We start from the raw sequence: 27293 nt of genomic DNA on the forward strand, positions 1-27293 counted from the left end.
GAAATTATTAGTATTTTATTTAGTGCTTCAAAAAAGATCATGGGGAAGGCAAAGTCAAGTGCCTGCAGCAGCTACATTTTCCTGGATTTGGTTTTGACTGTGTTCCATTAGGTCCCACCCTCCTCATCCTGCACAGGATGGCACTGATTGTCCTCAGGGACAACAAGGATGAGCAGCAGCAACACACACATCCTTTCTATGTCCTCACAAGTCCCATAGACTGGCACATGCATCTGGCCACATCTTTTCAGCAATGGCTTGCTTCCAGTTGGCCAGCAGGCAGCGAGATGAGGAATGGCTGCCTGTGCCCCAGCCAGTGAAAGTCACTGCTCCCACTGCAGTTGCAGAACTATTTAGAAGCCACACTTCAGATTTTCATGGTAGGACTTCTCACTCCTCTCTGCCATGTTTTCTGTTTACCTGGGATATACATTTACGTAAAATGATACTAAATTGACAGTTCAGTGGAAAAACTAGCCACACTCCTTCAGAAACACTGTACAGCTTCTCTCTTCCTACTAATACACTGGAGAATAGGATCTACTTACAAACTTACATTAGTGAATCCTTTCAACAGTTGGGTGAGATTGACATTATTTTCCAGGAAACTAGGGTTTAGAAAGGAATGTATGAGGACTTTTCAAAAGTTCATAGGAAATGCATGTTATTTTAAAAAATGTAAAGATTTCAAAGATATTTGCCCTAAAAATGTTTATTTTAATACTAGTCTCCATGAACTTTTGGAAGTACTCATAAATGTCACCATGTGAAAATATAAATAATGCCAGAGTCTGGAACTGAATTTATTCTGGAGCATTTCACATCTGGTGAGAAGCCCTTACCCCCCAGAACAGTATAATAATTTATAATAATTTCATAAATGCATTTAAAATCATAGGATACAATTTGCATGGGAATTGATACATAATGAAGGAAAACAGAATCAGGAAGCCTGTGATTTGAGTGGAAAAATGAGACAAAGTAACTAAGAACCAAGTAGAACTCACACAAACAGCAAACACATGTTTGTGGCCTGGGCGATCAAGTCAGGGTCTGAAATAAAATATGAAGATTGGGACAGGCTGCACAATGATAATCAGGAGCCTATGGAAGATGATACAAGAGGGACTCAGGTGCCTGGAAGACTTATTGCTCAGTTATAAGAGGAAACTTGCATGCAGTAATGGAGTGATGACTGGTACACATGGAATTCCTTTAATATGAGAGTTTCAGTTCTTCTTAGAAGAAGAAAGACAATAGAAAGAAAAGGGAACTAATAAGGAAAACATAATGATGAACAGAACTGATTCATAAAGAGGTGAAAAAACAAAATTCATAGGGGAAAAACATTAACATTTAAAAATGACTGGCCAAAGGGGTGCAGGTGTTGGTTAAGTTAGTCTCAGGTAGAAACCCTGTGGCTGCTATTAACCTGAGTTCATTTACTAGCAGGGGTCTCAGCTTCTTTCCATGTCCATTTACAGTCCTCGATTTGTGACAGCAGAGTACGTATAGTCATGGAGGCATTGCCAAGTGTCCAGATAATTTTATCTCCCTCATGTCAGATATTATACAACATCCCCTTATATTTGCCTGAATTGTAATTAGGATTTCACATTGCCCATGCACAAATTTATAAAAGAAGAAACCTGGACTTAAGACAAGCTCATGAAATGAAAATACTCTAAGGGACCCTACTTTTGGTATAAGGTGTAAAACTGTACTTTCAAGAGACAAAATAAAAAATGGAATAAATAAATAAATACATCTGGTTGTCTTCTTTCGTTAAATGCAGCACATTTTAAGATAAAGGGCAGATGTATAATGAGATTATTAACACAAAGAGCATAAAATTTCAAGTCATGATAATGGCTAATTAATTTTACTTAGTGATTTTCAGCAGGTAACAGGGCATACGCATATATTTCATGGGGAATTTTCCCAAAATGGCAGTAGGAATGTGACATATATACATAATTGCATTTTATTTCCTTCTCTCATTTTGAGGGTAAAGAAGAAGTTTTCGATTCTTAAACATTTGATGAGAAGTGCTCTCTTGAAAAAAATGTTAAAATGAAGAAAATAACCAATTAACTTGCCTTGCTGAATAAAATCGACACCATGAAGAAATCCAGTAAGAAACTCTCTGAGATATCTTTGTAATCACAGTGGAAAAAGATGACAGTGAAGCTCAAGTTAACAAACTGGTGAACTGGGTTGCAGAAAGAAGTCCGCAACAGTTTCATGCCAGCCATGATCATCAGAAAAATGTCCCAGCTGTTGGAAAGCAAAGAAAAACAGCAATCAATGACAGCATGCCAACTACAGAGGAGTTACAAAAGCCAACATTTCTTGGGCATTGATTGTGCATCACACATTTTCCAGGCAGAAAAATCAATATGGTGAGCCCTGTGATTGTCTGCATTTTACAGAGGAGAAAACGCCATCTCACAGAGTTTGAGCAACTTGACTAAGGCCTCGCAGGGGCTGAGCCAGGATGGAAACTCAGTCCTAAGCGATGCTCAAACACTTAAACTCTGTCACTACTGACATTTCTTTCCCTCATGTGCTTTCCTAATTCTTGTTCGTAGCAAGGACACAGAGCTCCTTTGGTGCTTATCTGAAGTAACCACTGCAACAACAAGGCAGGTTCTGGGGAAGGCTTGATTCCCGGTAAGAAACAGACCATGTGCTGCCTTTGCTGGAGTCTGCTCAACATATGGCTTTTCAACATCAAAAATGTAACCGTAACTGATATTAAGTTCTGAACAGAGATAACTGCAGTATCTTAATTAAGCCATCTCTATTTTTACATATTAACTTCCAATGTTTTTCAGCGTATCTGTCATCCCAGTGAATGTTAAGTTTACTGGTCTCCCTTTTTTCACTCATAATTACATCATAATTTTTCCCCTTCTATTATGCCCTAGGAGCTCACCAAAGCAGAGATGGGCCAAGAAACAGACCAGAATTTTCTTTTGAGAACAGAACTCCTACATGTTTTTGTTTAGGGAGTCCTATTTTTTTTTTTTTTTTTTTTTGACAGGCAGAGTGGACAGAGAGAGAGACAGAGAGAAAGGTCTTCCTTTGCCATTGGTTCACCCTCCAATGGCCGCCACGGCCGGCACGCTGTGGCCAGCACATCGCGCTGATCCGAAGGCAGGAGCCAGGTACTTCTCCTGGTCTCCCATGGGGTGCAGGGACCAAGGACTTGGGCCATCCTCCACTGCACTCCCTGGCCACAGCAGAGAGCTGGCCTGGAAGAGGGGCAACCGGGACAGAATCCGGTGCCCCGACCGGGACTAGAACCTGGGGTGCTGGCGCTGCTAGGTGGAGGATTAGCCTATTGAGCCATGGCGCCGGCCTCTAATTCAGATTAATACTAATTTAACTTCAAGATTTCATAAAATCTTGGCTCCAATTCAAATCCATACCTTCTCATTCCTTTGTTTTTTTATAAAAATTATATTAACATTTAAATCCTTCAAAAATAGTTTTGTACTTCTTGCTTTATGCAGTTGTATTTGAAAACAAATATAAGGATAAAGAAGTTATATACAAAATACACTGTTTTTTTTAAAAGATTATTTATTTATTTGAAGGCAGAGTTACAGAGAGGCAGAGGCAGAGAGAGAGTCTTCTATCCACTGGTTCACTCCCCAAATGGCCGCAACAGCCAGAGCTGGGCTAATCTGAAGCCAGGAGCCAGGAGCTTCCTCCAGATCTCCCACGTGGGTGCAGGTGCCCAAGGACTTAGGCCATTTTCTACTGCTTTCCCAGGCCACAGCAGAGAGCTGGGTGGGAAGTGGAGCAGCCAGGACTTGAATCAGCGCCCATACGGGTGGCTGACACTGCAGGCAGCAGCTTTTACCCACTACACCACTGCTCCGGCCCCTATTGTTTATTTATCTATGTTGCTACCTTTCCGGTGGTTTTTATTTCTCTGTGTTGATTTGAATTATTATATAGTGTTCTTTCTTTTTATATTTCTGTAAGACAGATCACTGGACTTGAGATGGAGGCAGTGTAGGAAGTTCCTGTTAAATCGTCAGAGACCATCACTGTCTTACTTAGGACCACAAGGAGGAGGAGTAGCCTAGTGAGCCGCAGCGCCGGTCAAGTCCTATATTTTAATCAGCATAGGGAGATGTGTTTTATGTATAATTTCACTTTGATAAAGCTGACTAGGAATAATGTATCTTTAAATTGGCAGAGAGATGACAAAAACAATACAGCATAACAGAGCAAGCAACTACCTTTCGGAAGGGCCTCTCTGAGAAAAAACTTTGAACATTTTAACTCTCCAGTTATAACACACTATTGGGGAACGCAAAGACAGTGAGGAAACTTCTAGAGAATGGTTGCATTTGGAGTTTTCTTTCTTTGGCTAAGTACAGAACCCTGGGGACATGCCTCAATTTCCCTAAGCCTAGAAGAATCCTAGATCTGACCCTAAACCCTTAACAATACCTTATCCCAGGATGAAGGCATTTAAGAAGTTCTTTTAAAGTCTTTGCTCCTATCAAATACAAAATTGTCATTTTTGTCATCAACAAGATGAAATGTTGGCAATTCCATATGCCTGACTCTCATATGCATTCAGGTTTTGATGGTTTCCACTCTGCCTCAGCATGTGCGAGGTGAGGCTTGCCCAAGGCCCCGCATGTCAGGCTTGGACTTGGCTTCTGAGAAAAATTAGCCCTTGACTACATTCTGATTTGGGAAGAGCAGAAAAGTTTTTCTGGAACCTCAACACAGATCCTTCAGTATTCTTACAGCAAAGTTGGATATTGTCCAAAGCTTGCCCTCCTTGTCCAGTGGACAACGAATGCCCCTGATGAAAATACAGGATGAAAACATGACTGTGGATCAAGTCGCCTTTGACCACACCTCAGGGTACAAAAATGTCAGAGCCCTATGGAGGAGCCCCAGTGATGCGGTATCCCCAGCTTAGGTACATTTTGGTTTTCAAGAGAAATCAGTAGCCGGCGCCGCAGCTCACTAGGCTAATCCTCCGCCTTGCGGCGCCGGCACACCGGGTTCTAGTCCCGGTCGGGGTGCCAGATTCTGTCCTGGTTGCCCCTCTTCCAGGCCAGCCCTCTGCTGTGGCCTGGAAGGCAGTGGAGGATGGCCCAAGTGCTTGGGCCCTGTACCCCATGGGAGACCAGGAGAAGCACCTGGCTCCTGCTATCAGATCAGCGTGGTGCGCCGGCCGCAGCGCGCTGGCTGTGGTGGCCATTGGAGGGTGAACCAACGGCAAAGGAAGACCTTTCTCTCTGTCTCTCTCTTTCACTGTCCACTCTGCTTGTCAAAAAAAAAAAAAAAAAAAAAAAAAAAAAAAAAAAAAAGGAGAGAGAGAGAGAAATCAGTTAACCAGTCAAGATGCAGATGAGTCCAATCTAACTTTCTAACTTTCTGGGGCAGTAATTTGGTGCAGCAGTTAAGATTCTGTTTGAGTCATTCACATCCCACAAGGGAATGCTTGCTTTGGAGTCCAGGCTCTGCTTATGGTTCTGCATTCCTGCTAATGTGTACCTTGGGAGGGAGCAGGTTGATAAATTAAGTAGTAGAGCCCTACCACTCACATGGGAGACCCAGATGGAGTTTCAGGCTCCTTGTTTTGGCCTAGGCCAACCCAGGCTCTTATAAGCATTTAGGGAATAAAGCAGTGGATAGGAGACCTCTCTCTGTCCATCTTCTGTCTCTCTCTCTATGTTTCTCTGCCTTTCAAATAAATAAAAATAATTAAGTAGCATTTAAAAAATTAACTTTCTCTTTCACATAACCATGGTTCAACAGATTGAATATTTGCTAATATTGACTCGTTAAAGCCATGGGATATTGCAAGGGCTGAGGTTCATGGGTTTTATAGCACTGAAACAGTTATGGATACTGCTAATTGTTCATGCATTACTGTATACTTAGCTGAAGGTTTTATAATTACCTAAGTAGCAATCAGTGAACAATGACCTGGGGCCAATGCAGAGCATCCATTTACACAGGATGGGAAATAAAAATCTATAGCAAGACATCACAATTCAGCCAATCACCCATCTCCCTACTCCACCACCCATCTACCCATCCTAACATTTATCTGGGGACTTGTACAGAAAGTTGAGGATGAACAGTGCCCACTGCTGAAGAGTTCACTATCTAACCATCTAGTACAATGATTCTCAATAAAGGCAGAGGGTCAGATTTATCTAACTGGAAAAGGTCTCAAAGTAATCCTGTTGGACAGCCTCCTGTTGTCCTGTTTGAAAAGAGCGAGTCTAACGGGCTGCCTGAAAGCTTGAGAGACTTTTCTTTTAGAATGCCTCAGATGGACACCTCAGGGAGAAAAACAAACCATTAGTTATAGAGCCTGCAAAAAATCATTCTGATAGAATCTTATGTGAATTAAAATTATTCCAAGGCATATACATAAGGTGTTTCTTCCTGACTTTAGGGTCTGGGAAAAAAAATACAGGGATAGGGAGTAACATCACTTTAAACTGGGATCTCTCTGAACTATTTATTTGTTTCTGCTGGAGTCCTAGCCCTTGTATCTGTCTTATCTACCAGCACGACTTCAACCTGCAGTCTTAGGTCAAGGTGCTTATCCTAAATTGGATAGAGAGAACTTTAAATCCTTCCGGTCAATAACCCAGGGTGGAACTGCTTCCTTTTTGCCACTCTGGCCTTTACTGTGTGTCCTCATTCTAGAAACTGAGGATCTGCGGGTTCTGGGAGGTAGTCATGGGTCGTTCAGATTGCACCACAGTGGGAATCCCTGCCACAGCAGAAGCACAGGATGTTCCAAATGTGGAGCCATCTCCTGGATCAGGCCCTCCCCAACCTTATAACGTCTGTAGCCCCCTCATCTGCTGCTACTGCTGTTGCTTCTACTTCTTCAATCTAGTGAGACAGTTATCGTCCCTGAACATGAAGTCCAGGATGTTTGGTGCTAAATAATAAAGGACCCTTGCTCTGGCCTAACTGTAACAGGTCTGGATTAGAAGGAAGATAGAGCCCAAGAAGGACAGAAAGGTCACATGGTCATTTCATTTGGTATCTGCTGTGTGACTATGAATCTACTCAAAGTCCAACAGAGTACTACACTGCCTTTTATCTTGGCTTGCTCAAGCTTTGGCAAATATTAATTAATTTGCCCTCATCACATCCTGAAAGGAAGAGCCTGTTTGAATTAGTATGCTTGGGATTATGCATCAGGATTGACTTGGATACATAATGTTTAAACTCCATGATAAAGAAGCAAATCTGGAAGACACTCTCACCTTCTCCTTCTCTAATAACTTATTTGACCAGCAACTTTTGCCTTTTGTCAGAATGACAAATTCACAAATTATCAAACAGATTTCCATTTGTAAATTCAGAATTAATTTTAATCTATGAAATCAACAACTTGGCTGTACACTGCTAATGCTTTGCAAAAACATGAGCATCTTGACAGTATGAAGTCTCTGTACTTCAGTTTTTCAATTATAAGCCTTCTCTTGATAAATTCAGAGACAGCACTGACAATGATTAATTTACCCCTCCCCCAAGCACAAAATGATAGAGTATTTGCTAAATGAAATGACACAAAGCAGTTCACAAAGCTCCAAGCATGAGGGTAAAAACTCCAGGAATCCCGGATTCACACTGTGCTTCCGTCATCTTATTAAGGCTCACTGACTAAGGCTTTGCAGAATGATTTTCAAATCCACAGACATTTATCCACAACATCACTTCAGGCAGATCTTGCCACATTTGCATCCTAGGCATTCTACAACAACATTCTAGCTCTGCAGGTTTGAGTAAAAGACCACCATGGCTTAATTCTACATGGCCAATAATTAGCAGATATAAGTTGGTCTCTTCTGCTGCCTGTTTAGAGAAAATTCACTTGATTTTGAAAATGTTGTGATCCAATTCATTATGAGAATAAACCATTATCCACTTACTGGGTACCAAGCCTCCGGTAGTTGCTTATTGAAAATGCATCAATAGTGAGGGCATTCAAAATGATTGCTGGGTACAAGACATATTTTTCAAAACACTGAAGCCAAACATAGAGTCTTTCAAACCACATTAAATGGGCGACATCTGAAAGAAACACAAAAATCACTTAGAACAGTCAGAGGTCAAAGTAATTTGCTTTAAATACAGGTAATAATAGATAATATCCCTATCCTCTTCAATTTGAAAGCTGCTGATTAAGAACTTTAGATACCTAGACATGACATACCAATCTTCTTTCTAGGCAGCAACTCTTAATGTTGCTTCTACACAGTTCACAAACAATAATATATCATATAGATTGGCATCCCAATTTTTCAACTCAATTGATGGGTTTATACATAGTTTATGAAGACCAATGAAATGAGCTATCACCTTGGAGTAAGGGAAAGTGGCAAGTGAGTGAGGAAGACAGAAAAGGTTCCATGGAGTCACCTTCTTTTAATCTTGGGGTCACTTCTGAGTCTGGGGCTGGTTTCTGGGCTTTCCATTCTCTCATTTTAATCGTTACATTCCTGGGCAGTTTATACAACCAAGAGAAAGCTGATCCCCAACGGCCTAGCATTATGTATCTATTGCACTTTTCTGAGCACTCAAGACAATGGGAGTAGCATGGAGAGTGAGTCCAATTTCATTAAGAGCTAATGTTTCAAGGCAGAGAAACTTGGGTACTGCATGTCTTTTTGCAAATATATGAGTACATTTCTGTATATGTCTACGTATGCTAGATTATTAAGTATTCATACAGTGAGCTTTAGCATACATTGACAAACAATTTTCCAAAGTCATTATTGCCAATTTACACGCCTACAAACAAGATGAAAATTCCTTTTGTTTGCTACATTTTCTTGCCAAAATGTTTCCCTCTCCTCTACCTTATAGCTATGCTGGTGGGTGTAGAATGGTATCACATTAGGGTTTTATTTTACATTTTCCTGATGACTAACATAGTTGAGTACCTTTTCATATGTTCACTGGCAATTTGGATATACACTTTTGTGAAGTGGTTCCCCATGTGTATTGCCTGTTTCTTTTTCCTATTGGATTATCTTTCTTTCCCTTACCACTTTTTAGGAGTTCTCCATACATTCTAGTTATAAATCAGTTTATATATTGAGAATATCTCTTCCCATTTTATGGTTTGCTTTTTACTTTTTTAGTAGTGTTTTCTGGAGAAAAGAAATACGTAACTTTAACATGTTCTAATTTCTTTTTACTTTTCTTTTTAGGACCATTAGTGCATTTAAAAGAGAAAGATCATGAACATGTTTTCCTCTGAGACCTCTTGTTTTACCTTTCACATTTTGTGCTAGAAGCTATCTAGAACTGGTTATTATGTATATTTTAACACAAGGCCACGACTTTTTTTTTGACATGTTGATATCTGATTAACATCATCTCTCAATGTACTGTTTATTGAAAACAACTTCTGCAAGTATCTCTCTTTGCACTGCGGCAAACTAAGGTGATGTATTCAGCTCTGAATTTGCTGGCTACTTTCCTGGAATGCCCTACAGTCTTTCTTGCTTAAGAAACTCTTAACATTTTTACAGGAACTGGCACCTTTCCTTCTGGTGATCTGAGGCCCCCACGATCCCCTGTTCCCAATACAGTTACCACCAGTGGCTGCCAGGCGCAGGGCATCTGAAGCACTATCCTGGTGGAGGAGGGTTACTGACACGTTTAGAACTGCAGGCACATGGTGAGAGTACAAAGGAGTCATGTTTACTGGCTGTATTATTGCTTTTAAGTCCCTCATAAGCAATGTACCCCCTTCCTGCCTGCTACTGGGTACACCTCCATCATTCCCCCAACCTGGGTGTCCTGGACTGCCATGTGTCCAGTGACTATCAGGTATCTACCAAACACTAAGCTAGGGGTTCTGCATCTATTACTCCTAGTTCCAAAGCAAAGTATGATATTCTTTCATACCATTATTGCACACTGTAAATTCTATAACTGTAGTATCTGTGACAGTTCAGAGTAACTATTCATTTAAATAGTAACTTTTCCATTAGATTTTGAGTTTGCCAAGGATAGGTACTTTATCTTATTTAGTTTGGTGCTTCAAGTATCTAGCAGAATATCTGGCATTGAGTTGCTGTTTAGTAAATGTTTTCTTATTCTCTTATTATCTATAGTAGTTAAGGAAATTCTGAACTATAAAATTCAAAAAGAAGAATTAAAAAAAAGCAACCTTTTATTGTGCTACAGCAGCACTTTGTTATGTGACATACAGGTTTCATAAGCAGCCCCTGAATCCAGCTAGTCAGTCTGAACAGGCAGGGGTACTGATTACAAAATTTCAGTACCTGCTTTCACTGGATTATTAAAAAGAAAAAAAAAAAGCAATCTTTTAGAAAAACAAAAGCTCTCTAACTATGTAATATTAAACAAATTGTCCCATTTTAATCTCTCATAAAGTATGATCCATTACAGTTCGGTTTCCTTCTATATAATTTTTGTTCTGATTTCTCAATTTATAAGAGATTGAAAGTGTCAGATTGAGGCTATCACATCAAATGCAATTCAGCCTGCTTATAAAAATGCATTTATGGAGTTCTATCAGCATTTGTCACCAGTTCATAGAAACATGACAACCTTAGAAGATTCCTGCAAGAAAAAAAAAAGTAAATGAAGGGAAATATAAACAAATCTCATCCATAGTATTGTTAGGAAACATCTGAATTTTTACGTGGTTCATCCCTATAGAATAATCCAGATACCATTTAGCTGGGGGAATGTGAGCCAAATATTCCAAAGCTTGTCACATTTACTTTTAGATAATAATGTTTTCCAATAAGTGGAGATAAGAATGATGTGGGGGAGGGGAGACATAACCCTATTGCTGTCTATAAGGATTTACTAGGGATCATAATAACAAAAACAGATTTTTGCAACAATTTTGGTTTATCCATTTCAGAAACACAGATAGCAATGAATTTCAAATGAAATAGAGATCACAAATAAGCTCTGAATTCACCATTCATACATTTCTAAATATTCGAGAGTGAAATGACTTAGGCTTCAGCTGTGTGAGACTACGTTGGGGCGAGGTATGTTTGTGTGTGAGACTACATCACAAGCACAACTTCAAGGCACATGATGAAGACACTTAGACTCTGGAAAGACTTGGATGGTAAGTGGTGTGCAGTTGGCTGGCTCCAAGCCAGTGTGTTTGCAGGGGCTATGTTTAGTACGGCCACAATAACACATCTGAGAATGGCTGCAGCCCCGGATCTGTGAGTCTGTAGTTCGAGACAAAGCAAGATGACAGCTATCAAGGAAATGAACATTGGATTTTTGAAAGGCGGGGGGGGGGGGGGGGGGGGGGACTTCCAGAGAACTAGAAAGAGTTTATTCATCAGTTACAAAAGTCTTTATTATTTTTGCTAATAGAACTTTTAGAGTCAAACAAACAAACAAAAAACAAGACTGAATTTGAAACCACATTGAACTGCATAACTGAGCTCTGCCCATGATCTCAGGTGCTGCAAGAGAAATGAAAGTGACACCTACATGTAAATATAAAAGCTGCCAATGCTTTCCACTGATTGCTTCTGAATCTCTAGATAAGAGGACAGTAAATATGTTTACACTGAGCACACACACCTCAGAAAGCACAGATACACACACCATACTTAACAGGGGAAAAAAGATTTCAGATAAAGGTTTGTCCTAAGGCACAGTTTCTATGGTGGGTATTTAGCATTATATCTCACCAAAAAAGTAGAGGGGGGTGTGAAAAAGGAGCTGAAATGGTTTTTAGGGATGCCAAAGTACAAAGAAAATTCCAGAGATCACCAGATCCAAACCCCTGATCTCAGGTTCTGTTAACCCTGCAATTTGGCAGAAAACCAATTTCCCTTTAATTCTCACCTCCCTTAGAATCTTTCTCCAAGGTCAGTAATGTATCCTCATGGAATGCTTCAACTTCTCAATAAATCATTTAACAGCTACGTGACATTAATGCTAAGTGTTTATAGTTGGAGGTAGAGAGGGTCAAATTGAAAGGAGGAAGCTAAAACAAAATTTAAGCTCAGTTTTCTGAATTCTTAAATACTATACTTATTTCTTTCTTATGGGTCAACCATGAAAAGCTAATAAAAAGGAAAGCTTGCAAGTGCAGTAACACAATAAACATTTTTCATGTAAGTCCCCAGGTTGTCTTAGTATTCATACAAAGTAAAGTTAAAAGAAAATCTTTGCAATGATATTTTATAACTTCCTTTTTGTAATGTCCTGAATATGTAAAAAGATCATAAAAAGACTTCACTTTAGCAGTATTATTTCTCTTTTCTATGGAATATTAGGCCCTTGAGAAAAATAATGCAAACTAATTATGCCATTTACAAGTTTATATATGACTCATTACAACTAAAACCTTTAAATTTTCTTAAAAGCTTTCCAAGTTGTGTTTTATTTAGATGTTTCTGCTCCTAAAATAAGTCCTTCTCAATAATTAAAAGTGATTAAAAAATCCTCAGTATGTTTTTAACTTTGGGACAATGATCTTCTTCAATTTAAGTCCCGAATTGGTATTTAAGCTGCAAGGCTTTATGCTTTAACGGGGTCAGACACATTTCAGTGTAACTGCAGCTCAGATCAACTAGTGTAGATCGCTCTGCAGCACCTGAGGTAGAGACCCTGTGATGTGGAATGAACACACCCAGGTTGCTGGCATCCCCTTATTATAAACAACTCCTTTTTTCCTACAAGTATTTTTCACTCTCATTTTCCTGCTGGACCAAATTTCAGATTGCAAAGCCCTTAGCACTAAGTGTACACGTATCATCATTTTTCCTCTAGAAACAGGCTTCACTTCTAAAACTAGGAACATGAACTGAGGGTAATTATTCACAAATGTGAAGGAAACCACATCACCCTTCCACTCCAAGCCCTGGAACTCCATTTAGGATAAACCCAAGTTTCATGATCTATCCTTCCCCAAATAAGCTAATTCAGGAGCTAACTCATGGATTCCTCCTTTGCCTAGAATCCTCTCTCTCCCAATCTAGATGAAACTGAACTCATACTTTTCCTTAAGATCTCAATTGAAATGTTACTTCCTCAAGGACCCCTTCCTTTGCTTCAAATCTAACTTAGCAATCCTTAGCCACCAACATTTGCCCTTCACTGTACTTTAAGTATTGCACACATAGATTAATTTGCATGATGTGTGTCCATCTCTCCCAGTGGGTTGAGACTGAGCCCGTAGGTCCAAGGCTGTCTTTCGCAGCCATATTCAGCGTTTTGCAGTGCTCCTTGTCCATAGGGGCCACTCAGTGTCAGGCAACACAGCTTATTAACTGGTTGATTAATAGCATAACTAAAGAAGGCACCCAGTGGAATCAACTCTGAGAAGCTGGTGCTCCCCACAGTTGAGTCCTCCCTACCTGCATTGTATTGGTATGGGGTTAAGTCCTGTTCAAAGATGCTTCATATTGTCAAAAGGTTCACGCTTCAGCTCTCTGGCATCCTGCATGGTGCTTGGCACATGGGAGGTATTCCATACATTTCTTTAATTAATTAATAGATATTCTTAGGTTCAATAATAGGGCAAACTTCTCAAAGAAATACAAAGTGGTCAAGAACTACACTCGGGAATCCAAATATTAAAGTTGACAATTTCCATGGGAAAAAAAAAATCTTCCCTTGTCTCCTTAAGTGATTTTCCACTTTGGAGCCTATTTAGAAAATTCATTTTCCTTTTCCCCAGCCAAGATTATATAACTTGTCCTATATTTTCTTGCAGGGCTATTCTGGTTTTTTCTTTCTTCTTCCTCCCTTCCTTTATTATTTTTTTATTTTTTGAAAATTTTTAGCCCATTTCCTCAAATCTATCCCACTGATTTTATTATGATTATTACTTCAGTGGGAAGAAAAATGTATCCTTCACATTTCCACAAAAGGCAGAAGAAACTCTTCGCAGAATCAACATACTAATGTGCTTTCTCTTCTTAAGAGAAGAGTTCTGTATTAACCATAGATCTCAAACCACAGTATTTAAAACTTACAGATTTTCTGCATGAAGAAAGTTAGGTCAACATTTCTACATGAAGACAAGAGGAAACTTCAGGTTCTGTCTATGGCCATGTGGTGGAAAATACTTCTTGTTAGAACAACCTTCTTGCCAAGAGCAAGGGTATGTGCTGATTGAATTTTGCATTCTCAACACCTACATAGTGCCTAGTACATAGCAGGTGCTTGAAAAATGTCCAGTTTAGAAAATCACAAATCCTCTTCTTGTTAAAGTGTGCTTTGTGTGTAATTTAAACAAGATGACTTTAAAACACCATTTCTAAATAGATTCTCTATATGATCCTATCATAAAGTAGTATGAATGTTAAACTACTTCAGATTCCAACAAATCTACCTTAGAGAAAGTGAATCAGGACTCATCACAATGGCCACACCTACTACAGCTGAGAAGTGACATCATCCTCAAAAGAGCCCTTCCCATGCTGGTTGTGCTAACAGAACCCAAAGTCACTACAACACCATCCTCATACATCACATACTGTATATTAAAACTTACTTTAATATTATCTTTAACTACTGGCCATTCATTTTGTCTCCACGTTGCTTTAGGCTTATCTACAGCTCAGGAGAATCCCCATGGTCTGCTTGCTGGAGAGCTGGAATCTACAGTTGGCAGCTGCTTGTGGAGCTCTGTCCGCAAGCCCTGCCCTTACTACTGTCTGCAGTGGTCTGGCTTCTCCAGATTTCCCTCTGCCTCTGTTTGAGCAGAGGTAAAACTGGATTCCACTTTTCTTTTTGTCCTGCTGCAGAGTGAACTTGTCATCTCTGCCCATCTTCTTCTGCCACTTCCAGCCTTGTGGAGACTGCTGCAGGAAGATAAGAATCCCAGTGAATCCAGGAGACCAGCCGGAGTGTGAGAGTGTAGGGGGAGCACCAGGCAAGGAGGAAGACACAATGAGGGGAAGAGCAGGTGCAGGAAAATAACAGCAACAGAGGAAATAATTTATAAAGCCGGCTTTCAACTGACAGCTATTTTCCAAAAAAGTTTGAGTCACTTTTCGGCACTCAAAATGTTCATTTACATACAAGCATGGTAGCATGTGACAGCTATATTACCCACTAGTAATAGTTCAGTTCATGCTTTAAACAATGTTAGTCACTTTGAATTAAAAAGGCTTTGGAGAATTTTCCTTATCCTTCACTGCTTCCTGAAGCCAGTTTCCTTTTCACTGGAGAACAGAAGTGGCAAGGGGTACATTCTCCCTCCCCCAGTCTTGACATCTCCTCATCACACACAGGAAATGAGATCTTCCCAAAGATCAAAGCAGAGCCTTTATGCTCTGAAATCAGATAAGGCTTCTCATGTCATATTCTTTTAACTAGCATTGCAGATAGTTGAAAGGTTTTTTACATATATTATTGGGTTTAATTTAAACACCATGGAAATGCTGGAATGAGTCATTGAGATAATCCTATCACCTATTGAAAACAATTACATAACTGTAGGACATGCATAACTAGATTATCAAGGGCTACCAATTGCCTAGCACAATGGGGAAAATGAGGCCTTATAGCAAGGTGAAAAATGATGCCATTTCAAAACCCTGGGGAAACCACTGTGCCAAAGGCTTTGCATCTCTTATGTTGATGAATTTCATCCCCTCACAATTCTTTGATGTAGGACTCTCCAGTCATAGGTGACAAAGTTTAAACACAATGGGTAAGCACAGCTAATATGTGACAGTCAGGATTTCAGCCTACCCAGTCTTGACTTAGAGGTTGGTCTCTGAACCATGACACTGTAATTCCCTCCTAAACTTCCAAAAGCTGTCTCCAAGGAAAAACCTACTCATGTACAAAGGACCAGGAGTCACAGAAACATCAAACTTCTCAACTGCAGCAGTGGAAGTTGAAAGACAACGGAACAATGTCTCAGAATTCTAAAAGAAATGAATGCATATAACCTGGCAGACCACACTGCAAACTATCCACTGAGTGCAAAGTAAAATAAAACATTTTGAGACAGAGGAGGTCTCAACAAGTCTCCTTCTCATGTGTCCCTTTTTGCAGCAATTGACAGATGTGTTTCATTCCAAAAGAGGGAGGAAACAAAGAACAATGGCCTACAGTTCCAGGATGGAGTCTGGCAGGGCGATGGGGCTAATAAATGATCTAGCAGTTCTGTCTGTGCAGAAAATTGGAATGAGAAATATTTTACATAGCTATGGGAAAGGCTAGAAAATACAAAAACAAATATCTGCATAAGAAAGGAAATATAATCATGACATACTTCTGAACACAGAAATGAACGACATTTTAGACATTTTAGACTACAACAACATTGTAGTTAGAACAGTGAGGGCAGGTGTTGTGGCCCAGCAGGGTAAGCTACTACTGCTTGGGAGGCCCACATCTCATATCAGCTGCTTCTAGTCCAGCTTCCTGTTAATGCTCTTGGGTGGCAATGGATGATTATTCAAGTACTTGAGTTCTGGCCACCCACTTGGGAGACCTGGCTGGAGTTCCTAGTTCTTGGCTCCTGACTGCAGTCTGACCCAGTGCCAGCCGTTATGAGCATTTGGGGAGTGAACCAGTATTTGGAAGATATCTCTCAGTCTCTCTCTCTCTCTCTCTCTCTCATTCTTTGTCATTTTGCCTTTCAAATAAATAAATAAATCCTGTTGAAAAAGAACTACATATATTTTCAACAAAAAATATTAAAACGAAACTGAAAGTAAAAATGTTAATGCATAGGTAAGATAAGAAAGATAAATCTTTTATCTTTCACAACAGGAAGTCAATAGAAAAGCAAATGAATTATGAAGAAGTAGCAGAACATGCACAATGTCATTATTTAGGAAAATTATGGTACATACCAGAAGAGATAGCTAAAGAGAAGAAAGTAAATCTTTTCTGGAGAGGGGGGATCAGAGATGAAGAGTAGAGTTGACAGGTGTGTGCAGCTTTTCATCACAATCTGTTCTATTTGATTTCTGACACTATGTATTACTTTGATATAAATGAAAAATACATGATAGAAAGCAATATCTCAGAATCATGTCTCTCACATGCAGAAACCACACTATCTACAATTTGATAGACAAGATTTGTTAGAATGCAAGGTAAATCCCATTTAACAATTACAAATTTGGAACTCATTAGTGAATTGATTCCACAACAGTGGATTTTTAAAAATTATAATTTAAATGCAATTTTTAATTGCTGTGTTTTCCAATTTATATAATTCCTTATTCATTATGTGAATGCACCCAAAAATTAAAGCTTAAGTTTTTCAGTAACAAGCAAGTTTCACACAGGTACATGCGAGTCCTTTAAATCACCCTGTGTCTCAAGAGGCTTTTTCTTTTTGTAAAAAAAAGATTTTTTAATGTAATTTCATTTGAAAGACAGAGAGACAGAAACAGAGATGACAGACAAAGATCTCTCATCTGCTGGCTTACTCCCCAAATTTCCAGCAATCACCAGGGCTAGGCTAGGCCAAAGTGAACTCACCTGGGTTCTCCCATGTGTGCAGCAGAGTCCCAACTACTACAGCCATCATGTACTGGCTTTAAGAATGTGGATTATCGCTCTGTGGCATAGCAGATAAGGTCACCCGCCTGCAGTGCTGGCATCCCATATGGATGCCGGTTCCAGTCCCGGCTGCTCCCCTTCCGATCCAGCTCCCTGCTATGGCCTGAGAAAGCAGTAGAAGATGGCCCAAGTCCTTGGGCCCCTGCACCCGCTTGGGAGACCTGGAAGAAGTTCCTGGCTCCTGGCTTTGGATCGGCACAGCTCTGGCCGTTGCGGCCATCTGGGGAGTGAACTAGTGGGTGGAAGACTTCTCTCTCTGTCTCTACCTCTCTCTGTAACTCTTTCAAATAAATAAATAAATATTTAAAAAAAATAAATAAAAATAAAAAATTTTAAAAAGAAAAATAAAAAAAAAGAATGTGGATTATCGCAATTAACTGGCATAGCAGTTAAGGCCACCCGCCTGCAGTGCTGGCATCCCATATGGGCGCCGGTTCGAGACCCGGCTGCTCCACTTCTGATCCAGCTCTCTGCTATGGCCTGGGAAAGTAGTGGAAGATGACCCAAGTGCTTGGGCCCCTGCACCCATGTTTGAGACCTAGAGGAAACTCCTGGCTCCTGATATTGGATAGGCTCAGCTCCAGCCATTGTGGCCATTTGGGGAGTGAACCAGCAGATGGAAGACTTCTCTGTCTCTGCCTTTGCCTCCGCCTCTCTGTAACTCTTCCTTTCAAATAAATAAATAAATCTTAAAAAAAAAAAAAGAATGTGAATTATCAGGAAGCTAAAAAGGGAAGCAGAGGTGGGACTTGAATCCAGCACACCAATGTTGTCATTCCAAGATGCATCTTAACTGCTAGGTCAAACACTCACCCCATCAAAAGGCTTTTTCTGGCACATCAGCCAGGGAATATAGGGAATATACAAAGTATATTCAGGGAATATACAAAGGGAAGATAAGGGAATATACAAAGTACTACTCATTTACTTGTTCACTGAACCAATATTTACTGAATACCTACTATGTTCCATATGCTAATTCAACATTTAATTATATGATTCCATATATTTTCCATTTAAATGCATATTCAGCCAGTTGGACAGGATTAACCAAATGAAACATGGAATTAATTATAAACTCTTCACATAGTGCCTGAGTCTCTACTTCTTCCTGTTTTCTGCAGGTCTGAACATAACGTTGTGTATCACAGTGCTGTGTGTGTACTAATCAGGGCTCTTCATTGTGGCAAAGCCATAGTTTTACTTACTAGATTATAAACTCTTTGATGACAGAAATTATGTCTTAGTCATTCTTGTGTCACTGGTTCATGGGGATTGTATAATGCAGGAACTCCATAGTTATTTTTTGAATTAATGAATACAAAGCATATCCATAGGCATTTTTGAGTGAATATATAAGTAAGCAAGTGAATACCAATGTATTTACTCTTTCTCAATCTTTCTTAATTCCAATAAAACTCAATTTTATAGGAAGAATATGGTCATCCAATCAGATCATTTCAATTTTTCTTGATTTCTTTTTTTTTTTTTTTTTTTTTTTGACAGGCAGAGTGGACAGTGAGAGAGAGAGACAGAGAGAAAGGTCTTCCTTTGCCGTTGGTTCACCCTCCAATGGCCGCCACGGCTGGTGTGCTGCGGCCGGCGCACCGCGCTGATCCGATGGCAGGAGCCAGGAGCCAGGTGCTTCTCCTGGTCTCCCATGGGGTGCAGGGCCCAAGCACCTGGGCCATCCTCCACTGCACTCCCTGGCCACAGCAGAGGGCTGGCCTGGAAGAGGGGCAACCGGGACAGAATCCGGCGCCCCGACCGGGACTAGAACCCAGTGTGCCGGCGCCGCTAGGCGGAGGATTAGCCTAGTGAGCCGCGGCGCCGGCCTGATATTTAGTCTTAAACATCCCCTACTAATAGGGTGCTCTCTCTATGCCTATCTACTATGTCATGCTAAGCAGGATTCACTTAGATTGGTGGAAGATATGGCAGTTTTTAAAAAGTGATACCCATTAATGTAACTGTTATGCCCACATGATTCACCATGACAGCTGAATTGGAGTATAGTGATAGGATTTATTCTTTTAGCTCACATATTGGTGAAATAACATGTCAGGGTTAGGATAGGATAAGGTTTACTTCAAAGAAATTGCCTCAAAGGTAAAGAACTAAATTGACTACAAAATATGTTTTAAATTAGTATTCAACTTTAATTATAATATTAGTTTTATTTTATCATAGTCTGAATTTTATATCAAACTTAATGTGCTATGTCCATGTGCTATCAGGTAGAAGCACAGGTTCAAAGTATGAAGAAAGGAAAACAAACTGAAAGGAAATACATGCCCCAAGTTCAGTATTTGTTCCAGTGAACACAGCTATGATATTCAAATAAAATGCAAATGATCAAATGTACCCGTGAGCCTACCTCTATATGTAGCACCATGCTGAGCACTAGAGGTTCAGCATGGGCAGGGCCATAGAGTTCACAGCCTCCCTTAGGCAATGTAGTCAGGGAGCACCTGGAAGCTTCCCAGATTTAGGAGATCAGTGAAGGACTTCTGTTGGGATAGATTTTGACAGGCAGAGTGGACAGTGAGAGAGAGAGAGACAGAGAGAAAGGTCTTCCTTTTTGCCATTGGTTCACCCTCCAATGGCCGCCGCGGCCGGCGCAACGCGCTGATCCGAAGCCAGGAGCCAGGTGCTTCTCCTGGTCTTCCATGGGGTGCAGGGCCCAAGCACTTGGGCCATCCTCCACTGCACTCCTGGGCCATAGCAGAGAGCTGGAAGAGGGTCAACCGGGACAGAATCCGGTGCCCTGACCGGGACTAGAACCCGGTGTGCCGGCGCCACAAGGCAGAGGATTAGCCTAGTGAGCTGCGGCGCTGGCCAGGATAGATTTTTGAGCAGAGACAATACAACATATCAAAACTTAAGAAATACAGCAAAAGCAGTGTTAAAAGGAAAGTTTACAGCAATTGGTGCCTACATCAAGAAATTGGAAAGGCACCAAGTAAATGACCTATCAGTGCATCTAAAGCATCTAGAAAAACAAGAGCAAATCAAACCCAAAACTACTAGTAGAAAAGAAATAAAATTAGAGAAGAAATCAACAAAATTGAATCAAAAAATACAAAATATCAGAAAAACAAAGAGCTAGTTTTTTGAAAAAATAAATAAAATCAATACACCATTGGCCCAACTAATCAAAAAAAGGAGAAAGAAGACCCAAATCAATAAAATTAGAAATGAAAAAGGAAATGTAACAATAGACGCCACAGAAATAAAAAAGAATCATCAGGAATTACTACAAAGAGCTGTATGCCCACAAACTGGGAAACCTAAAAGAAATGGATACTTTCCTGGACACATACAACCTACCTAAATTGAGCCATGAAGATACAGAAAACCTAAACACACCCATAACCAAGATGGAAATTCAATTAGTAATAAAGACCCTCCCAACAAAGAAAAGTCTAGGACTACATTACGTCACTGCTGACTTCTATCAGACATTTAAGGAACTAACTCCAATTCTTCTCAAGTTACTCAAAAATAATTGAAAGGGAGGGAATTCTCCCAAATTCTTTCTATAAATCCAGCATTACCTTAATTCCTAAACCTGAAAAAGATGCAACAGAGAAAGAGAATTACAGACCAATTTCTCTGATGAACAAATACACAAAAACCCTAAACAAAATTCTGGCTAATCGAATCCAACAACACATTAGAAAGATCATTCACCCAAACCAAATGGGATTTATCCCTGGTATGCAGGGATGATTCAACATTTCCAAATCAGTCAATGAGATACATCACAGTAACAATCTGCAGAACAAAACCAATTGTTTACACCAATAGATGCAGAGAAACATTTGATAAAATACAATACTCTTTCATAATGAAAACTAAGTAAATTGGGTATAAAAGGAACATTCCTCAACATAATCAAGGCCGTTTATAACAAATCCACAGTCAGCATCATATTGAATGGGGAAAAGTTGGAAGCATTCCCAATGAGATCCAGTACCAGACAAAGATGCCCACTTTCACCATTGCTATTCAATATAGTACTGGAAGTTTTAGCCAGAGCCATTAGGCAAGAAAAAGAAATCAAAGGGATACAAACTGGGAAGGAGGAAGTAAAACTATCCGTATTCGCAAATAACATGATTCTATATATAGGGGATAAAAAAGACTCCACCAAAAGACTATTGGAACTCATAGAAAAGCTTGGTAAAGTGGCAGGATATAAAATCAAGACACACAAAAAAACATACTTTGTATACACAGACAATGTCAAGGCTGAAACTGGACTTCTAAGATCAATCCTACTCAGAATAGCTACAAAAAAATTAAATTCCTTGGAATAAATTTAACCAAGGATGTCAAAGATCTCTACGATGAGAATTATAAAACATTAAATAAAGAAATAGAAGAATATACAAAAAATGGAAAAATCTTCCATGTTCATGGATTGGAAGGATCAGTATCATCAAAATGTCCATTCTTCCAAAAACAATTTACAGATTCAATGTGTTACCAATCAAAATACCAAAGACCTGCTTCTCAGATATAGAAAAAATGATGTTGAAGTTCATATGGAAACACAGGAGAACTCGGATAACACTAACTCTCCATGCAGGACATCTGTCCTCAACGAGTTGTATTACGAGAGTGAACTATGATACTTGTTCTCAATTTGTGTGTGTGTGTGTGTGTGCAAACTGTCGAAATCTTTACTTAGTATAGAGTTGGTCTTCTGTGTACAAAGTTAATTGAAAATAAATCTTAATGGAGAATGGTACTGGAAAGGAGAGAGGGAAGAGGAGGAGGGGTGGGAGTATGAGTGAGAGGGCAGGTATGGTGGTAGGAATCACTATATTTCTAAAGTTGTACATATGAAATTTGTACTCCTTAAAAAATAAATTAATTTTAAAAAAAAGAAATGGAACCTCTTTTTCATTATGCTCCTAATTTGTCAAACCTGTGGTTCTTGGCTAGTTATCAGGCTGCGGGTGAACAACTAATGTGGGCAGGTGAGAAACATCTGCATGGGCTTTGCTGCAGCCTGTGGAGCAGTAGAGCATCTCCTAGCTCACTGCCAGGGAACACGCACAGGCCCATTCACCCAATAACACACCACCCTTTACTTGTTCATTACCCTTATACAAGAAAGGTCATGGCTTAAAATAACTGAATGATTCCAATTTAATTGGTCTCCATTACATTCAGTGGAGAAAATAATCACACTAAGAAGAAAATCTTAAGTTGTTAACTTCCCACTCTTATCTTTCAATGTTGAATTCCTCATTGTGAACTGTCATAATGTCAGCAGCCCCAGATGTATATGTTTCATTTTCCTTTCCTTCAGACTGACCCAAGATCCTTTTCCTCACCACAAGCATTAAATACGTAGGGATAAATGTAGGTCCAGGTCTACATCTGGGTCAGAATACACCATGGGGATAAGTATAGGTATAAGTGAAGGAGGGAGATATAGGAATATGTAAAGGAATAGGTAGACATAAAAGTACAGGTACAGGTAAAAGTATAGTTAAATATATAGGTACAAGTAAAGGTCTAGGTCTAGTTCTCCATCTAATTCAAGGTATAGACATAAGTGTAGAGATAGATAGTAATGATACACAGTACTACAAGTTAAAACTTAACACAGAGCTCCATCAACTAAAGATGTCAAAATAAAAACTCCCAAACACTCCACTAATTTCATCCAAATTCAGTCTTTGTAAAGGTTTAAAAGTGAAAGGGAAATATAACCTTCGTGCTGCAGAAGTTAGTCTTTTTCATCACGCTTCCCTAAGGATACCCAAGCAGGCATCTGCTGGGGTAGGGACCTTTCTCAACAAGGGACCATGAAATACACTAACCACTACAAATGGAGTCTGTTTCTTTCACTTTTTCTAATAATGATAATTTATATTAAGTAGCATTTGAAATTGTATGTACTCATATTATGAAGTTGATCATTAAGCCAGGTGCCTGGTTTTGTAGGTGAGAAAGGTAAGTCTATGGGAAGAGCAGAGTGAGCCACCTTTCCCGGGACTCTAAATGGATGCTGGTGACAGGTACATGACACTATTTTTTCATTAAGAAGTCTCCTCTTTTGGCTGTTTCTAATAAAGGCAGCTCCTTGTATCCACCTACAGATGTTTCCTGTATAAATATTCTCAGTATCTTCAGTAACTCATTTGCATCTTTGTTTAAAAAATTATTTCCCAACTTTTCATTTTGTCACACTAAACTACTCAAGTTGCTGGTGAAAAACCAGTACTTTCCTTTGTGTCTGCAAACTTTGATGCCCCTCACATGCCTTTGTGCCTGGACATAGAAACAACTCAAGCAACAACTGAGAAGTGACAATGAACAAAAAGAGCTGTGCAGAATTAGCAGCATTAGGCAGCATAGTTAACAAGTTGTGATCAATAACTTTGATGTAGATTAACATGGGGATAAATCAGTTTCCCATCTGTTTAAAGCACAGAGTGAGGAACTACAGAACAAAGGGAGCCCTAGCAGAGAAAGTCCTAAGTGATTTCTTATCTAGAAGAAATTTGCTTCATTTATGAAAAGCTCTGAAATCATCATGATTACCAAGCTATAACACCTGCACTGGTAAACCAATCAAATATGGATACAGGTATAGTGTAGGTGAGCAAAGGAAATTAAGAAAATCAAGGCTTTGGACTCCTGACAGTAAATGGTCAGTCTCTGCTCCATCCTCACTGTTCTGTGAAGTATGGTAGCAGAGGTGGTCAAGTCCCCAATCAACTCAAGATGATGAAAGACTAGTTTCTACAAAATTTCTGCAGCATGACGGTCACCACATTTCTCCTTCAGTTTTAAGCCATCAGGTGCTCTTCTCAGTCCCCAATCAACTTAAGCTGGAAGAGCGTCATCTATAAGTTGGAATTACAGAAATCAATTTTTCTGCAATGCCATAGCTAATTAATATTTCTAGAAAACATACTTCTAATTCATTCCATTTTCCACTTTCCTCTTCTGGTTGGCTAGAGTATCTGAGAACAATACTTTATAGTCCAAGGTGCATACTCCTTTTTTCTGGTGGCAAAATGTACATAATATAGCATTTGTCATTTTTAGTGTACAGGTATGTGAACATACTCATATTTTGTGCACTCTCCAGTGAGAAGTACACCTACCATGTTTTTGTGTTTAATGAGGGATGTACCACTGACCTTTCACTTCCCGTTGCTGATATTCTTTGTTTTTGAGAATGGGGTGTGAAATCCACATCCACGGGTGGTGCTTGCGGAGCTGAGGGAGCAGGTAGTGAGTTACAAATCCCACAATGCCTGCCAGGGCGAACAGCACAATGCTGAGAAACGGCTGTAATTAAAAACAAAGAAAAAACCAGCAATCTCATTATTCAGCATACAGAGCAGAGCAGAGGAAGGATGCCCATAAATGCCTCTTCAAGAGTAAACTGCCCAACTCAGTACTTGTTTTAGGCCTCTGAAAGTTCCTTCTGCATGATCGGAAACAGACTCCTGTGCTGTGAATCAGTAGGCTGGGGATGGGGAACCAGCACATGGAAGTACAAAGACCGACAAAATTGTGGTCACTGGAATATGTGTTCTAAGTTGTCTCATTTAGCTAATAGACTTTTCCTCACCCAAAGGAGAGTCCCTAAATGCCTAATATTTTTATATGGAGATGTCAACTGATTTTAAGAACCATTAGCCAAGAAATCTTATCTGTAGCCTTCCACTTCTGCTTCTTCTAACTAAGAAATATGTTCCAAAGATCCTTTAGGCTCTGTGACATCTGTCTCACCCCTCTAAATACCCTCATCTCTACTCATAGTGGTGTGCTGTTAGCCTGTCTCATCACTACGAATTGTCCTCCCAGTATCTTTTACACAAAACAACCTCACAGATGGTGGGAAGGGTAAACAACAAACAATCCAACCTAGTCTGTGATGTGGACCAAATCACATCTTGGAAACAACTCCTCACCATCACATGGATATAATCCTTAAACTACTCAATTGGCATTTTGTTTTCTCCCTCTTGCTCAGCTGTGTGATCCGTACCCTGGAGCTCCACAGCAACTGTTATTAAGGAGAATGAGGAGGTGGGAAGAGTACGACGCAGAAAGGATACATACTCGTAACGACAGGAATACAGTGCTGGCACTGACTGCAAAAGAGAGGACCGCAGCCACGGAGCAGATGATGAGATCTGATTTTAAGGTATCCTTCTGCAAAGAGAAGAGCAGCTGTAAAGTTCTGTTTCTCTCAGTAACTTTGCAGTAACAGGTGCACCAGATAATAAGACATTGACTCTGGATACACCCATCTTCTATCACTTGCCTTACAAATCCCTGAAGGCACACATTAAAGGGACAACTTGCTAGTTCCAGGTAGAGGAATTTCAGGGAGAACAGGATAGTAAAGGTTTTTTAAAGGTATAAGGGACAATAAAGTTCTTTTCCATTAACACAGATCAGATACAAGATGCCCAGAGAACCCCAGAGGGACCTTCCCTTACTAAAATCTGATAAGGGATGGCAAAGTGTTAATAACAATCTCCAACTTGGCTACTGCATGACTTGGATTTTAATATGCAACAGCTTGGGTACACTAAACAGAAGCTTCTTACATATTTCCTACTGCTTTGGATGAGATCACAGTTTACATTTTAATTCACCAGTTTTCAGGTCGAATAAAGGCCTCTTTAAAATTATTTAAATATATATGGATTATGTACACACATTATATGCAGATAAGGAAATGTTCAGTAACTTGCTAACAATTTTACATTACACAAAACTGGTGTCAGCAGGGGCAAAGGGGAAAAGAAAAAAAGCAAAGTTAGACACCCAGAATGCTACTAATACAGACATACAGATAATGTATTGGCTTTGACAGAGCACAATGCTCATTTAGCTTGTTAATAGATCTAAAAGGGACAAGGGAACATTGATTTTTTTCCTTTATATAGAAGCACATTATTTATAATGCACAGTTACTGATCATTTTAAGGTACCACACTGTTACTTGAAAATTCTGAAAATACCAATACATGTATATCTCCCTTTCTCACAGTGAAAAGGAATTATGCCTCTCAAGTAATTGTTTTTAACATTTTACGCCAGGAACTTTTATAGAAGATATACATTCATGTCTCTCCATCCACTCACATCCATTTTTTCCTCTTCTTGTTTTTAAAATTAAAATACAGAATTTTTTGCGAGTCATGCTGCAGGCTTGCTAAGTATTAACATCCACAGTAACAGGAAGAAATCAGGAAAACAGCTTAAACAGAGTAATAATGAACCCAACTGTCTGTTGTTGATGAAATAATCAACATGGCTTGAAGATATACATTATCCGTACCAATATATGAATTATAAGGTTTTTTTTTTTTTAATTTCATCAAGAGTTTTTAATTCACCTAAAAGGACTGAATCAGTAAGAATAAAAAGTGATGAGGTGGCCAGAGCCGCGGCTCAATAGGCTAATCCTCCACCTGCGGCGCCGGCACACAGGGTTCTAGTCCTGGTTGGGGCGCCGGATTCTGTCCCGGTTGCCCCTCTTCCAGGCCAGCTCTCTGCTGTGGCCCGGGAGTGCAGTGGAGGATGGCCCAAGTGCTTGGGCCCTGCACCCCATGGGAGACCAGGAGAAGCACCTGGCTCCTGCCTTGGGATCAGCGCGATGCGCCAGCCGTGGCGGCCATTGGAGGGTGAACCAACAGCAAAAGGAAGACCTTTCTCTCTGTCTC

The 27293-nt window shown here is 39.8% G+C and overlaps 1 protein-coding gene across 4 annotated transcripts in view; it reads right to left on the reverse strand.

The window, feature by feature from the left end:
• PCNX2 (pecanex 2) overlaps positions 1-27293 on the reverse strand; it is a 324088-nt gene that overhangs the window by 146283 nt on the left and 150512 nt on the right. For all 4 annotated transcript variants that reach the window (XM_051821460.3, XM_008268254.4, XM_089312276.1 and 1 more), the window contains 4 exons: positions 25678-25770; positions 24747-24897; positions 7947-8088; positions 2100-2277 (listed from right to left, as the gene is read on the reverse strand). In XM_051821460.3, the coding sequence (XP_051677420.1) occupies positions 2100-2277; positions 7947-8088; positions 24747-24897; positions 25678-25770 (564 nt within the window). The remainder of the gene's footprint in view (positions 1-2099; positions 2278-7946; positions 8089-24746; positions 24898-25677; positions 25771-27293) is intronic.

The sequence above is a fragment of the Oryctolagus cuniculus genome, chromosome 13 (assembly GCF_051225735.1).
Source record: "Oryctolagus cuniculus isolate XC-2025 breed Fujian yellow rabbit chromosome 13, ASM5122573v1, whole genome shotgun sequence".
NCBI classification, from domain to species: Eukaryota; Metazoa; Chordata; class Mammalia; order Lagomorpha; family Leporidae; genus Oryctolagus; species Oryctolagus cuniculus.